The 12365-nt window shown below is 36.2% G+C and overlaps 2 protein-coding genes and 1 pseudogene across 2 annotated transcripts; 2 read left to right on the top strand and 1 right to left on the bottom strand.

The window, feature by feature from the left end:
• Positions 1-140: 140 nt before the first annotated feature.
• Positions 141-4927, top strand: LOC114182184 (NADP-dependent malic enzyme). Its single transcript, XM_028068985.2, has 19 exons — positions 141-307; positions 862-982; positions 1208-1282; positions 1476-1627; positions 1711-1816; positions 1925-1990; positions 2149-2244; positions 2329-2400; positions 2482-2565; positions 2643-2741; positions 3145-3192; positions 3292-3345; positions 3455-3553; positions 3634-3723; positions 3834-3911; positions 4037-4111; positions 4204-4294; positions 4435-4563; positions 4675-4927. The coding sequence occupies exons 1-19, from the start codon at positions 156-158 to the stop codon at positions 4761-4763; spliced, it is 1776 nt and encodes a 591-aa protein (XP_027924786.1). The 5' UTR covers positions 141-155; the 3' UTR covers positions 4764-4927.
• A 183-nt stretch (positions 4928-5110) lies between these two features.
• Positions 5111-7004, top strand: LOC114182185 (pentatricopeptide repeat-containing protein At4g21065 pseudogene; annotated as a pseudogene).
• A 600-nt stretch (positions 7005-7604) lies between these two features.
• Positions 7605-11793, bottom strand: LOC114182186 (kihadalactone A synthase LFS). The gene is made up of 11 exons (XM_028068987.2): positions 11595-11793; positions 11333-11528; positions 10739-10837; positions 10550-10601; positions 10011-10132; positions 9803-9903; positions 9660-9718; positions 9253-9309; positions 8916-8961; positions 8369-8448; positions 7605-8098 (listed from the first exon to the last, which is right to left on the bottom strand). Exons 1-11 carry the CDS (start codon positions 11763-11765, stop codon positions 8008-8010), a joined length of 1074 nt encoding a protein of 357 aa, XP_027924788.2. The 5' UTR covers positions 11766-11793; the 3' UTR covers positions 7605-8007.
• Positions 11794-12365: the final 572 nt, after the last annotated feature.

The raw sequence follows: 12365 nt of genomic DNA, 5'->3' as shown, positions 1-12365 counted from the left end.
TTGTTTACTTTTCTTCCCTTGACTCCCTTTATTTAATGTATTGCGAGTCATCATGGAAATACATAAAAGCAGTGTTTGTGGTGTTTGTGAATCATTGGCATTGTTTTTTGCACTTCACAGTTCAGAATTGTATCAGAGAGACAGTGGTGAGTTGAATGGAGAGCATTTTAAAGCCCCTGAGAGATGGTGAGTCAGTGCTTGATCTGAGTCCAAGATCAACCGTGAGTGGTGGTGTTGAAGATGTCTACGGTGAGGATCATGCCACTGAGGACCAACTTGTCACCCCATGGACTTTCTCAGTTGCCAGGTCAATCTCTCTAGCTTCTTCAATCTGTGTTTCTTAGTTTCCACACTTTCAGTTTTTTTACATCATGGCTTTAATCACTTCCGTTGAAAATCTCAACTAAAGATAAAACAAGTTTATCGTATCTAATAAGTGACCGTAAACCTCAGCACACAAGTCGATTTTGTAAGTTTGATTTAAATTTAAAGTTCAGTTCTTAACGAGTTTTACTATACTTGACTTTAAGATGTCTGCGAAAGTGGTTAATTAGCAGAAATTGAAGTTGTTGACTTTAACAAAGCTTTGGCCCTTCACTTACAACTTCCATACATAACATATATGAAGTTAGATGAGTGAGTTTGTGTAGAAATTAAGTATATAAGTTGATTCTAGCTTGTGAAAGAAACTTAGTTCATGTCATGTTCTTATTTTCTTCTTTGTTAAGTGTATATGAACAAAAAATATTCAGACAGTATATATAAGATGTATAGGATATGAATGCTAGTGATTATTATATTTGCTCTTTTTTGTTTTAGCTGAAATTGTGGTCTGAGTTTCTGTATGTTTTTGTGGTGCAGTGGGTACTCTTTACTTAGAGATCCACAGTACAACAAGGGGCTTGCTTTCACTGAGAAAGAGAGAGATGCACACTATTTGCGTGGACTATTACCTCCTACAATTATCTCCCAGAAACTCCAGGTTTGCATTGATTGATGATGAACTGTGATTTCTGTCTGTTATCTTTTTAGTTTACTTTCTCCATTAAAAAAAATGTTTTTACCTTCTGATGAAAGTTTCCTGTCGACTAAAAATAAAACCAATTAAGTGTATAAATATGGGTGCAAACTTTACTTTCCAGACCGGTTTTATAGGGTGAATCCTTTTCCTCTTGTTTTAATCACTTCTTTAAACTACTGTTTTCAGGAAAAACAGTTGATACACAATATCCGACAGTATCAGGTGCCATTGCAGAAATACATAGCTATGATGGAACTTCAGGCACGTTTCTCTATTCATCATATCTTCCATGTTTGTGGTTAAGTTTGTCTTGTTCATGATGTCAGTACCCTTTAATATCATTGCAAATATTTTATACTAATGCTGTCTTCTATCCATGGAAAGTGAAAATGAAAATAAAGCATTTCTCTAGTTCTGAAAATGGAAAAGTGAAACATGTTTTGCTGGTACACAGGAGATGAATGAAAGGTTGTTTTACAAACTTCTAGTTGACAATGTTGAAGAACTGCTCCCAATTGTGTATACTCCTGTTGTTGGTGAGGCCTGCCAGAAATATGGGAGCATCTTCAAGCGTCCTCAGGGTCTTTTCATAAGTTTGAAAGAAAAGTATACATTTCTTTATTCATGTGCTTGTATGAAATTTTGTGCTACATTTGATGCAGGGTCATTGAGTTGTTGAACTTTTTCAGGGGGAAGATCCTTGAGGTGTTGAAAAACTGGCCTGAAAAGAGTATTCAAGTTATTGTTGTAACAGATGGTGAACGAATTTTAGGACTTGGGGATCTTGGATGTCAGGTATTTGACTTAGAAAAACTATGACTCAAGTTATGAAGACAATATATAGATATATTATGACAGTTTACATGATTTACTCTTTACATAATGATGTTGAATTTGGTTTAGGGAATGGGAATTCCTGTTGGTAAATTGGCCTTGTACACAGCATTAGGAGGAGTTCGTCCATCAGCAGTAAGAATTATGCATATTTTCTGTTTATTCTCATTATATGATTTATATCAACACATGTATTCTCTGTCTTTTTTGAACATTTAACATTAAGAACTTCATTAAGTGAGTAATAAAGTAATCAAATTCACTCTTGTGAGTTTTCTTGTTTTTGTGGCTAGTGTTTGCCTATTACGATTGATGTGGGAACAAACAATGAGAAATTACTGAATGATGAGTTTTACATTGGGCTTAGACAAAAGAGGGCAACAGGACAGGTTGGTGCATGTGGCTTTTATTAGCATCATTTTTTTTAACTTGCATCAATCTTGATGCAATCTTGGTTTCTGCTTTCTCATTAGGAATATTCCGAACTTCTGCATGAGTTCATGACTGCTGTCAAGCAAAACTACGGAGAAAAAGTTCTTATACAGGTTTAAATTTTTTGTATGATTCTTAACATTTCTGAATCCATTCAATGCAGTATCAGACTACTGAAAATTGTTGTTCTGCAGTTTGAAGATTTTGCAAACCACAACGCTTTTGAGTTGCTTGCAAAATATGGTACAACTCATCTTGTTTTCAATGATGATATTCAGGTACTGAGTTGCATAAAGGATGACATCTGCATCTTGAAGATTTTTATGTTCTAATTATTAATGCATTGTTGTGTCAGGGAACTGCATCTGTGGTTCTTGCTGGGGTTGTGGCCGCCTTGAAGCTCATTGGTGGTACTCTGGCTGACCACACATTCTTGTTTCTTGGTGCTGGAGAGGTATTTTGACCCTTTTCTGACTTATTATGTATACAATCTTTCCCTGAAGCTGAAGCAAAGAGAAACAACCAGTGGAGTAGAATAAGTAGTATTTAGTTATGAAAACTTTTAAATACCGTTAAGAAGTGAATTTTAAGTCTAACTTAACCTTACAAATTCGGCTTATAAGGTAAGATACCCACTTATATGTTTTAAATTCGTCTTATCTCTGATCGATTTAAGATTTCTAACAAATACTCCTTTATTTTTTGTATGTATTTTTGTTTTGAGGCATATGCATGCAAAATCTCTCTCATTCTTTGTTGTTTATCTAATCTGAAACTTAGACTCATACTTGAATTATTACCAAGAGTCTGTAACTGACAACTTAGTTTGTCTAACTTATGTTCTGTCATGTTTTCAGGCAGGGACAGGAATAGCAGAGCTTATAGCTCTCGAGACATCTAAGCAGGTGAATAGCTATTTATTGTTTATGCAGTGGTCAAGTTGTGTTTTTTACTTTGTTTTAAAATCGAAATTGCTGATTTTCTTCTACTTAATTCTTGAGCAGACAAAGAAACCTATTGAGGAGACTCGCAAGAAGATATGGCTTGTCGATTCAAAGGTAGTATAAAAAATCATAGGCTTCAATGAAACTATGTTTTATTTAATTTATGTTATCTTTTGTCTTAATAGTTTAAGTTTCTGCAACACATTCTCTTTTACTCTTTCAGGGTTTGATTGTTAGTTCAAGAAAGCATTCACTTCAACATTTCAAGAAGCCATGGGCTCATGAACATGAGCCTGTTGACACTCTCTTAGAAGCTGTTAAGGTGTCAAAATATGTCTGTTTATAAGTTGCAGTAGGTTGTGTTTTGATTTGTGTCTGTCCTTAATCAGTGTACATCTTCAGGTAATCAAACCTACAGTTTTGGTTGGATCATCAGGAGTGGGAAAAACATTTACAAAGGAAGTCATTGAGGCTTTGTCTTCCATCAATGAAGTAAACTCTAATCTCCTCTTGAATATGATAATCTGTGTGCTTCTTTAGATAAACAATCTTAGTAACATATAAAAACCCTAAATCCTACCTCCTAAATCGTGTTTCTGCAGAAACCTCTTATTTTGGCTCTCTCCAATCCAACATCACAATCTGAGTGTACAGCTGAAGAGGCTTACCAATGGAGTGAGGTAAAATAAGACAAAAGTGTTTGTTTCTTGAACTGGTTGAAAGAGTTGTTTGATTTGATGCAAAATGATGCCTTATTTGCAATAGTAGCTTCCATAACTTATCTTTGCTTGTCCTCAAAACACAGGGTCGTGCAATTTTTGCTAGTGGAAGTCCATTTGATCCTATAGAATACAAGGGCAAAGTGTACTATTCAGGCCAGGTTTTGCAATCCTCTTCATATTCATCACCAGTTACTCTTCTATTTAGTTATACAATAAAGAATCATGTCTAAGTCTTGTCTTGTCCATTCAGGCCAACAATGCTTACATTTTCCCTGGTTTTGGTTTGGGTTTGGTAATCTCTGGAGCAATCCGAGTTCATGATGATATGCTTCTGGCAGCATGTAAGTGGAAAACAAATTAAAACATCAAACAGACATGATGTTTTATGATGTTCTGTTCTTTCTATCCTCTTTGTTTCATTCTCTCAAGCTTCTTCCACTGCACATTATTGATTCTCAACATTATTGATATATATATGCAGCGGAAGCCTTGGCTAAACTAGTGACTGAGGAGAACTATGAAAAGGGTTTGATTTATCCACCATTCTCTGACATCAGAACAATTTCAGCTAACATAGCTGCAGATGTTGCTGCCAAGGCATATGAACTGGGTTTGTGCTCATTATCACAACAACTCTGATGCTTTGATCTAGTTTATCACAATTTCAGCTAACATTTGACATGTTTTGAGACTAACAATTGTGTTAAACCTTTTTTTTTAGGCTTGGCTACACGTCTCCCTCGTCCTCAGAATCTTGTGAAGTATGCTGAGAGTTGCATGTATACTCCTGTGTACCGAAACTATAGGTGAATTAAGGGGCAAATTTGGCTGTAATAAACATGAATCTGTAGGTGCCATATGTGAGAGTGGTCTTATGCTTTTTCTTATGTAATCACCAAAACTACTGGTGAAGTATGCTTTTGGCTTTTGCTGTAACACAATGCTTTGTATTATGCAATCTTAATTTCATCTTATGCCATGCCCAATAAACCTTCTCATTCAATAGTTTTCAACAACTGATTCATGTAATTAATATAATTGCACCACATTCTATTTCTATTTGATCAATTTTACATGCATAAATACGAAATAAATAAAAAAAATGTAATCTTTTAACACACAAAACACTGAAAGTGGCCTGAACTGAAACATCCCGATTCTCACACACCAACCGTCGAACACCTTAAAGTCACCCAAACCGCGATTGAAACGAGACTCCCAAATAACAACCCAAATGAATGGGAACGAGATTGAAACAAATAGAATGAATTGATGAGAAAATGCAGAAAAGTGGAAGGAGAAGATGGCGAGATATTACTCCAACATGAAGAGAGTGTACGAGTTACACGCCACGCTAATCAAACGAGGCCAACACCAGAACCCTCTCTCCCTGCGCGCCTTCATTCTCCGGTGTGCCAACTCATCATCACCGCCGGACACCGCTCGTTACGCCGCCTCCGTGCTCCTCCGTTTCCCCATCCCCGGCGACACCTTCCCCTACAACGCCATCATCCGCCACGTGGCAGTTCACGCTCCCTCCCTCGCCCTCGCCCTCTTCTCCCACATGCACCGCACCAATATCCCCTTCGATCACTTCACCTTCCCCTTCATTCTCAAAACCTCCAAACTAAACCCCCACAACATCCACTCCATCGTTCTCAAGCTCGGTTTCAACTCCTCCATCTACGTCCAAAACGCCCTTATAAGCTCCTACGGAACCTCCTCCGGCGGATCCCTCCAACTCTCCCTTAAACTGTTCGACGAAATGTCCCACCGAGACTTGGTCTCTTGGTCCTCTTTAATCTCATCTTTCGCCAAACAAGGGTTCCCCGATGAAGCCCTTACGCTTTTCCAACAAATGCAGCTCTGCCAGAGTCATATCTTACTACCCGATGGGGTCATCATGCTTAGTGTGATATCCGCTGTTTCGAGCTTGGGTGCCTTGGAATTAGGTATCTGGGTTCACGCTTTTATTTCCAGAACTGGGCTTAGTCTTAGTGTTCCATTAGGTACTGCACTTATTGACATGTATTCTCGATGCGGGGACATTGATCGTTCTGTTAAGGTGTTTGATGAAATGCCTCACAGGAATGTGGTAACGTGGACCGCGCTCATTAACGGGCTTGCCGTTCATGGACGTGGTAGGGAGGCTTTGGAGGCCTTTTATGATATGGTGGAGTCTGGTTTGAAGCCTGATCGTGTTGCTTTTATGGGTGCATTGGTGGCTTGTAGTCATGGTGGGCTTGTGGAGGAGGGACGGCGGGTTTTTGAGGGCATGTGGACTAAGTATGGGGTTGCACCGGGGCTTGAACATTATGGTTGTATGGTTGATCTTCTTGGCCGCTCAGGCATGGTGGTTGAAGCTTTTGAGTTTGTGGAGGGGATGCTTGTTAAGCCAAATTCGGTTATTTGGAGGACCTTGCTTGGGGCATGTGTGAATCACAATCATCTTGGGTTGGCTGAGAAGGCCAAAGAGAGGATCAAGGAGTTGGACCCTCATCATGATGGTGACTATGTGCTTTTGTCAAACGCTTATGGTGGAGTTGGTAAATGGGTTGAGAAGGAGGGGGTGAGGAATTCAATGAAGGAGGGTAAGATTGTGAAGGAGCCTGGCCTTAGTTTGGTTCACGTTGATCAAGTGGTTCATGAGTTTCTGTCTGGAGATAATTCTCATCCGAAGTGGGAGGAGATTACAAGATTTTTAGGTTCGATTATTGACACAGTTAAACTTGGAGGTTACACCCCTATTACTTCTAATGTGCTGCATGACATTCAAGAGGAAGAGAAGGAGCATTCTCTGGGCTATCACAGTGAGAAATTAGCAGTGGCTTTTGTTCTTCTTTATCATAGGGATAGAAAGACCATTAGGGTCATTAAGAATCTTAGGATTTGTTATGACTGTCATAGTTTCATGAAGCACGTTTCAAGTTTCTTTGATAGATATATTGTCATAAGGGATCGAAGTCGATTCCACCATTTTAGCAAGGGATCATGCTCTTGCCGAGATTTTTGGTAAGTTAATCATGTTCAAATGTCAAAATTCAAGTTTTACTAGCTTCTACGGTTATATACGATTCCATAAATTGCAAGTCGAGCATTCGCATCCTAATCACTCAAAGACAGTGTTCAGTGTATAAATATATTCAGTTTGTTACCAAATACTAATTTTTAGCTTTATTTATTAAATATTTAATCTAATGGATTGACACATTGTTTTGGGATTGAAATGCTTTCTTTAAAGCAAAAAGACTCAATTTTTGAACACCCACTTTTCCATAATCTCTTGACAGGGCCATTCTACATCTTTCTCTCTCTATCCACAATTTTGCATACTTCATTAATAGGTGTGACCATGAATAAATCCAAATAGGATAAGTAATTGGGTACAATGACATAAGATTTGGATGTTTCTGCACGTGTCTGACAAAGAAACCAAATTGGCTTCTGGACCACCATCATCACACCATCCACAAAAAAACACTTTCTTTACCTCTTTCAAAGAAACCCCACACAATTTCAACATCATTTCACATTCTATCACCAATACACGTCACACATTCGTACTACCTCTTCCTTCCACATAAAACATTGATGCTTAAAAAGAATACCATTGTGTAAAGCATTTGGAGAAATAAAAACACTAATAAAAGGGAGTAAAACATAAACTTTTGTTTGCAAAGTATATTTATTGACTAGAAGCAGTGCTAACTTTCATCTTCATATCCTATTCCCAGCATTGGGCTGAATAAAAAAATACATCGCTTGATTTCATTCATGTTTTTCTTTTAGCTATAGCAATAAGTACCAAACCATGTAGCTATCTCCCCACCCCTTCCCCAGGACTATCTAATTTGTCATTCCAACAAAATCTAAATAACATATCTAACATATGGTGCTGTTGTCTCTAAAACAACATGCAGTTTAAAATTCCCTGGCTACTCAGCTCCAAAAGACAAACTACTTAAGCTTCTTGTTTATGGTAAATATCCAAATCAGTGTAAGTGAGTGTTCTTGTGAAAAAACACTAGGCTGTTAAGTTCCAAAGGTTGACTACTCAAGCTTGCTGTTTCTTGTAAATTTTCAGATCTGCATGAGTGTCCTTATAGCGCTGAGTCAGGTAGTCCTGGCATAAGATGGGAGGAAATCTGGTAAAAGAGAAAATGCAAAGATGTTAAGAGCCTCTACAAACAACACAGATTTTAATACCGTGGTTGCTTCCTATTGATTTATGTACATAACATTTGGGTGAACAATTAGGCAATTTCCTTCACATTGCTTTATATTACAAATGGCCTGTTTTAGTACTGTAGTGACCAAACAAACAAGCCTCAGAATGAAAGTATAGAATCTGAATGTGCGATTAACTTTCTAACATACACTATGCTGCTAATTTTTAGATGACATGTTTAACTTACTTGGCAGGATTACTATCAGACTTGCAGGTTGGCAAGCACTCTACTAGACAATCATGACTTGGCTCCAAGAAGTATGCAATCTGTAAAAGGAAACAGCACAGTGATGAGCATGTTGCATGATTTTCCCAAGCTTTGCAAGTTAAAACTGATATGATATACATAGATGCATAATCAAGAAAGAGACCAAATTTTGGAATATAATAACATAGTGATGGTTCATGTTGTCACAATCAATGAATAAAAAAAGGGAAGACCGACTGTGCTGGAAATTTCAACGACCGTGACAGAAGTCAATCCTGGAGGCTGTAACCAGTAGCCAATAATTGTCCTCAGCATTATGAATTCCAATGCTGGCAGAAGATAATAGAGAACCACAAGACCACAAGATAAATATTGAAATACTATTTATATTTGACCAGATAAGTGCTGAGATATGAATAAATATTGAGGTCTTTATGGAGGCTAAATATATTATGTATTAAACAATTTAATACCGATTTTGCTATGAATATAAATGATAGAAGGTAAATAGTAAAAAGAGGCTTACAGAATATCTTTCTTGACCATTTCCTAGAACTCTGTGCAGTGTGGACCTGACCATAAATACAAAGTAATTTGTTGATTACAAAATTTAAAGAAAAAAATGGCCTATGAGAATACACCAAAGGTCCAATCACATATTCATAAAAATACTAATCACAAATCACTTGTGTATACATACACAGTCTAAGCTACTTCTGAAGCTTACAATTTTCTCTAGAGAACAGTAACAGCAGTAGCTCATAACACAAATGAATATCTGTCTTTTGAATTTCTCTAATCTCAGAAGTACGTCTGCCTTAATTCAAAATTAGAAATATTCAAAAGTGGGAAAGATTTCTTACTTAAAAACACAGTTGCTCCAGCGCTCCAGCATGTCACCAAGATTCACAATGAAGGCTCTGCAATATAAACAGTCTGTCAGAAGGGCATGACAAAGGTAATAAAATTAAAACCTAGTACCATACATAGTTCTTGTCTTCGCATAGTACAGCTCAAAAAGAACTAAAATTTCAGAAACATATCAGTTGTGCAGATAAGTGTAATTTTACAATGAATACAATTGCAAAAACTGGTTACGAAACTACCATAAACAAATCCAGAAAAAAGCTAATCTTGAAAGAACAAGGGACTGTCAGAAGAAGTTTAGAAATTAACTTATGAATTAAAAGGTAGGGATGAAGAAATAAGGATTCTCACAACAATGTTGCATGCAAATAGAAACAAAAGCTACAATGACATATGGACTAACCCCTTCAATGGTGCCACATCCTCCCATATCTGAGGTTTAGCATCCCTATTCTTGCATATCTACAATGGAAGACATTATTGGTCTAAGTTCATAACACACAAATGTTTGTAATATTCAAGAAAAAAAATCATTCGCTTTCTTACTTGAAGGCCTGAAACATCATCTGTTGCCAACAGTGTAATTAAACCATAGTCAGTGTGAGCTCCAGCTCCATATAATCCTTTTGAGGGATCTGATATTTGACCTTCATTGAACAAAGATGAATACAATGACACAGTGACACAGTTCGGAATTTGTGAATTTCTACATTAAAATTACAAGACTTATTTTGAAGAAGATCCCATACAATACCTCCATAATGCAGCAAACGCAGAGTTGCAATTGGCTCTCCGAACATTTTTGGCTGGTCAAAAAAATTTTCATCCAAATCAAGTGCAAGGGCTATTATCTTTGCTACAGTTTTCCCCACTTCTCTGGATTACCCAACAAAACAGACAGAAACAAATTATACTAGAGAAAACAAAGTGAAGCCCTTTTCCCCCAATGCAGAATTTGAGTCCATATGAACAACCAAGGCAGTTAAACATGATCTATAGTTTCCTTCATGGGAAGGGAGTCATAACATTGACAAGAAAATAAACAAAGTAAGACCTTGATCATGATTTTGTTGAAATGGAATGAACAGCCAACAAGAAACACAATGGAAAGTTTTTTGTTGAAATGAAAACCAAACACTGCTCCATATCATGGTTTTAAAAAACAGTCCATGATCATGATTCTGAGAAAAACATAATGTTCAAGCCAGCCGAGTGACTGCACAGGTCTGAATTATAGAAAAAAGTATCAAAAATCATAACTGCAATTCAAAGTCTTGCATCGGTAAAACGTACAATGTCTCTCTATGGAACTTTTCCATGGTCTCCCTCCACCCCGGCAAAACATCTACATAGGAAAAAAGTTCAACAAAAATTTAAAACAACAAAATAAAATCCAAAATGTTGGAAGACTCAGCTGGTAGAAAACAGACTTTTTGTATTTGTCAATAAAAGTTTCGAAGGCAGAAAAGTTGACTCGTTTACCTGGTGCAGGCCATTTATTCTGACCATAGAAAGGCTTCTTCGATTCTGGGTCATCTTCACCTTTTTCAACTCCAATATAATACCCCTCTTTGTAGTCTCCTGTTTAACCAAGCAGAGCAGAGGTTATTAAGGTTTTGAAAGACAAAACTTGCACACGGTTATTTCAAAACTTCTAGTGCTTTAGAATTAGAATTTATTGTAATACTCGGCACAGTAAAGGCTTACATGAAATATCAACATAGATCTTTAATGCAAAAAGCTTCAATTTTGGTAGAAAGGTAACACTATAAGCACGTAAGAAACCGACCTTAAGTTTTGTTCAGTTTGATCAAAACTAAGATACAGTTCTTTCTGTACTCTTGTGTTGATTTTTAATTAGAATTGACGTTTTATTTCGGTAATACGTGACAAATTCTTGCATCAAACATCAATATCAAGATAGATTAGACATGCAAAACTTCAATTATGACAAGACAGTAACACCAAAAGCAACCATTTTTCGGTTCAGAATCAGCAAAAAGAAGGATAAGAAAAGAGGGTGGTGGAATCCATGCAAACATGCAGAAAAATCTGAAATGGGTACTGCACACATACCACGAACTTGATTTTCAGGATCAAGAAGTTCATCAAGAACAGGGGTATATCCCCTGTGTTTTTCATTCCTGAGAATCTTCATTTTTTCCTCGAGGGGGAGAGAGAAAAACTTCTTGCTCTGTGTAAAAACCTCGTCCATGAATTCCTGGCTTATGCCATGGTTGACAACGTAGAAAAAACCGGAATCCAAACACGCCTGAAACAGAACAACAACATAAGATCACAAGAAAACAGAGAGATGAAACAGAGTAAAAGAGCAAACCTGTTTGAGTAAACGAACGGATTGGTCGATGTCGGAGTTGGAAAGGTCGATGCAGTTGAGGACAGAGAATTGTGTACTCTGTTTTCCCATGTTTGAAGAGCAAAGAAGGACAGCCTCAAATTCCTGAAACCACTTTGCACTTTCGAATGACCACCAAATAAAACTCAACATCACCTTTGCTTATATAAGGAAATTTTGTAGCAGCCATAACTTTTCTTTTTCGAAAAAAATAATTTTTTTTTCTGCTTGTTTACGAATATAAATTTCTTGGTTGGAGGTTACTGTGGAATCATAGATCTGCTTCCTTTATTTTTTGTTCAAAATTAGAATTTTATCCTTATCTTATCTGGATGATAATTTTGTTCTTAATTACAGTATGTATAAGTATATATATATTTTTTTAAAAGGTTTATTTAAATATGTTTTTACTATTTAAATTTAAATGTGAAATTAAAATTTATTTATATTCTAAATTTTGATATATTTAAAATTTTGATCTTTTAAAATTTAAGAATGAACAAATATAAATTTTTTAATTATTCTTTAACGTGTTAAACCGTGTTTTTGGTATTTTAGTATATAGTTTTAAGGGTTAAATATATATTTTTTTTATAATTTTTAGTGAAAGTTAGAAAATATTTTTTTCAATTGATATTAATATTTAAACAAAAATTTGTTAAATAGTGTAAACAAATTAAATATAATAATAAAATATGTTTGAAATGTTAAATAAACTTAAAAAAATTTATTTAAAAAAATTAAATTTACGCA

Source organism: Vigna unguiculata, chromosome 4, assembly GCF_037176805.1.
Source record: "Vigna unguiculata cultivar grain cowpea cultivar isolate G323 ecotype 2 chromosome 4, ASM3717680v1, whole genome shotgun sequence".
Taxonomy (NCBI): Eukaryota; Viridiplantae; Streptophyta; class Magnoliopsida; order Fabales; family Fabaceae; genus Vigna; species Vigna unguiculata.
The sequence above is the reverse complement of the archived record's forward strand: the minus strand, read 5'-3'. Positions and strand labels throughout refer to the sequence as shown.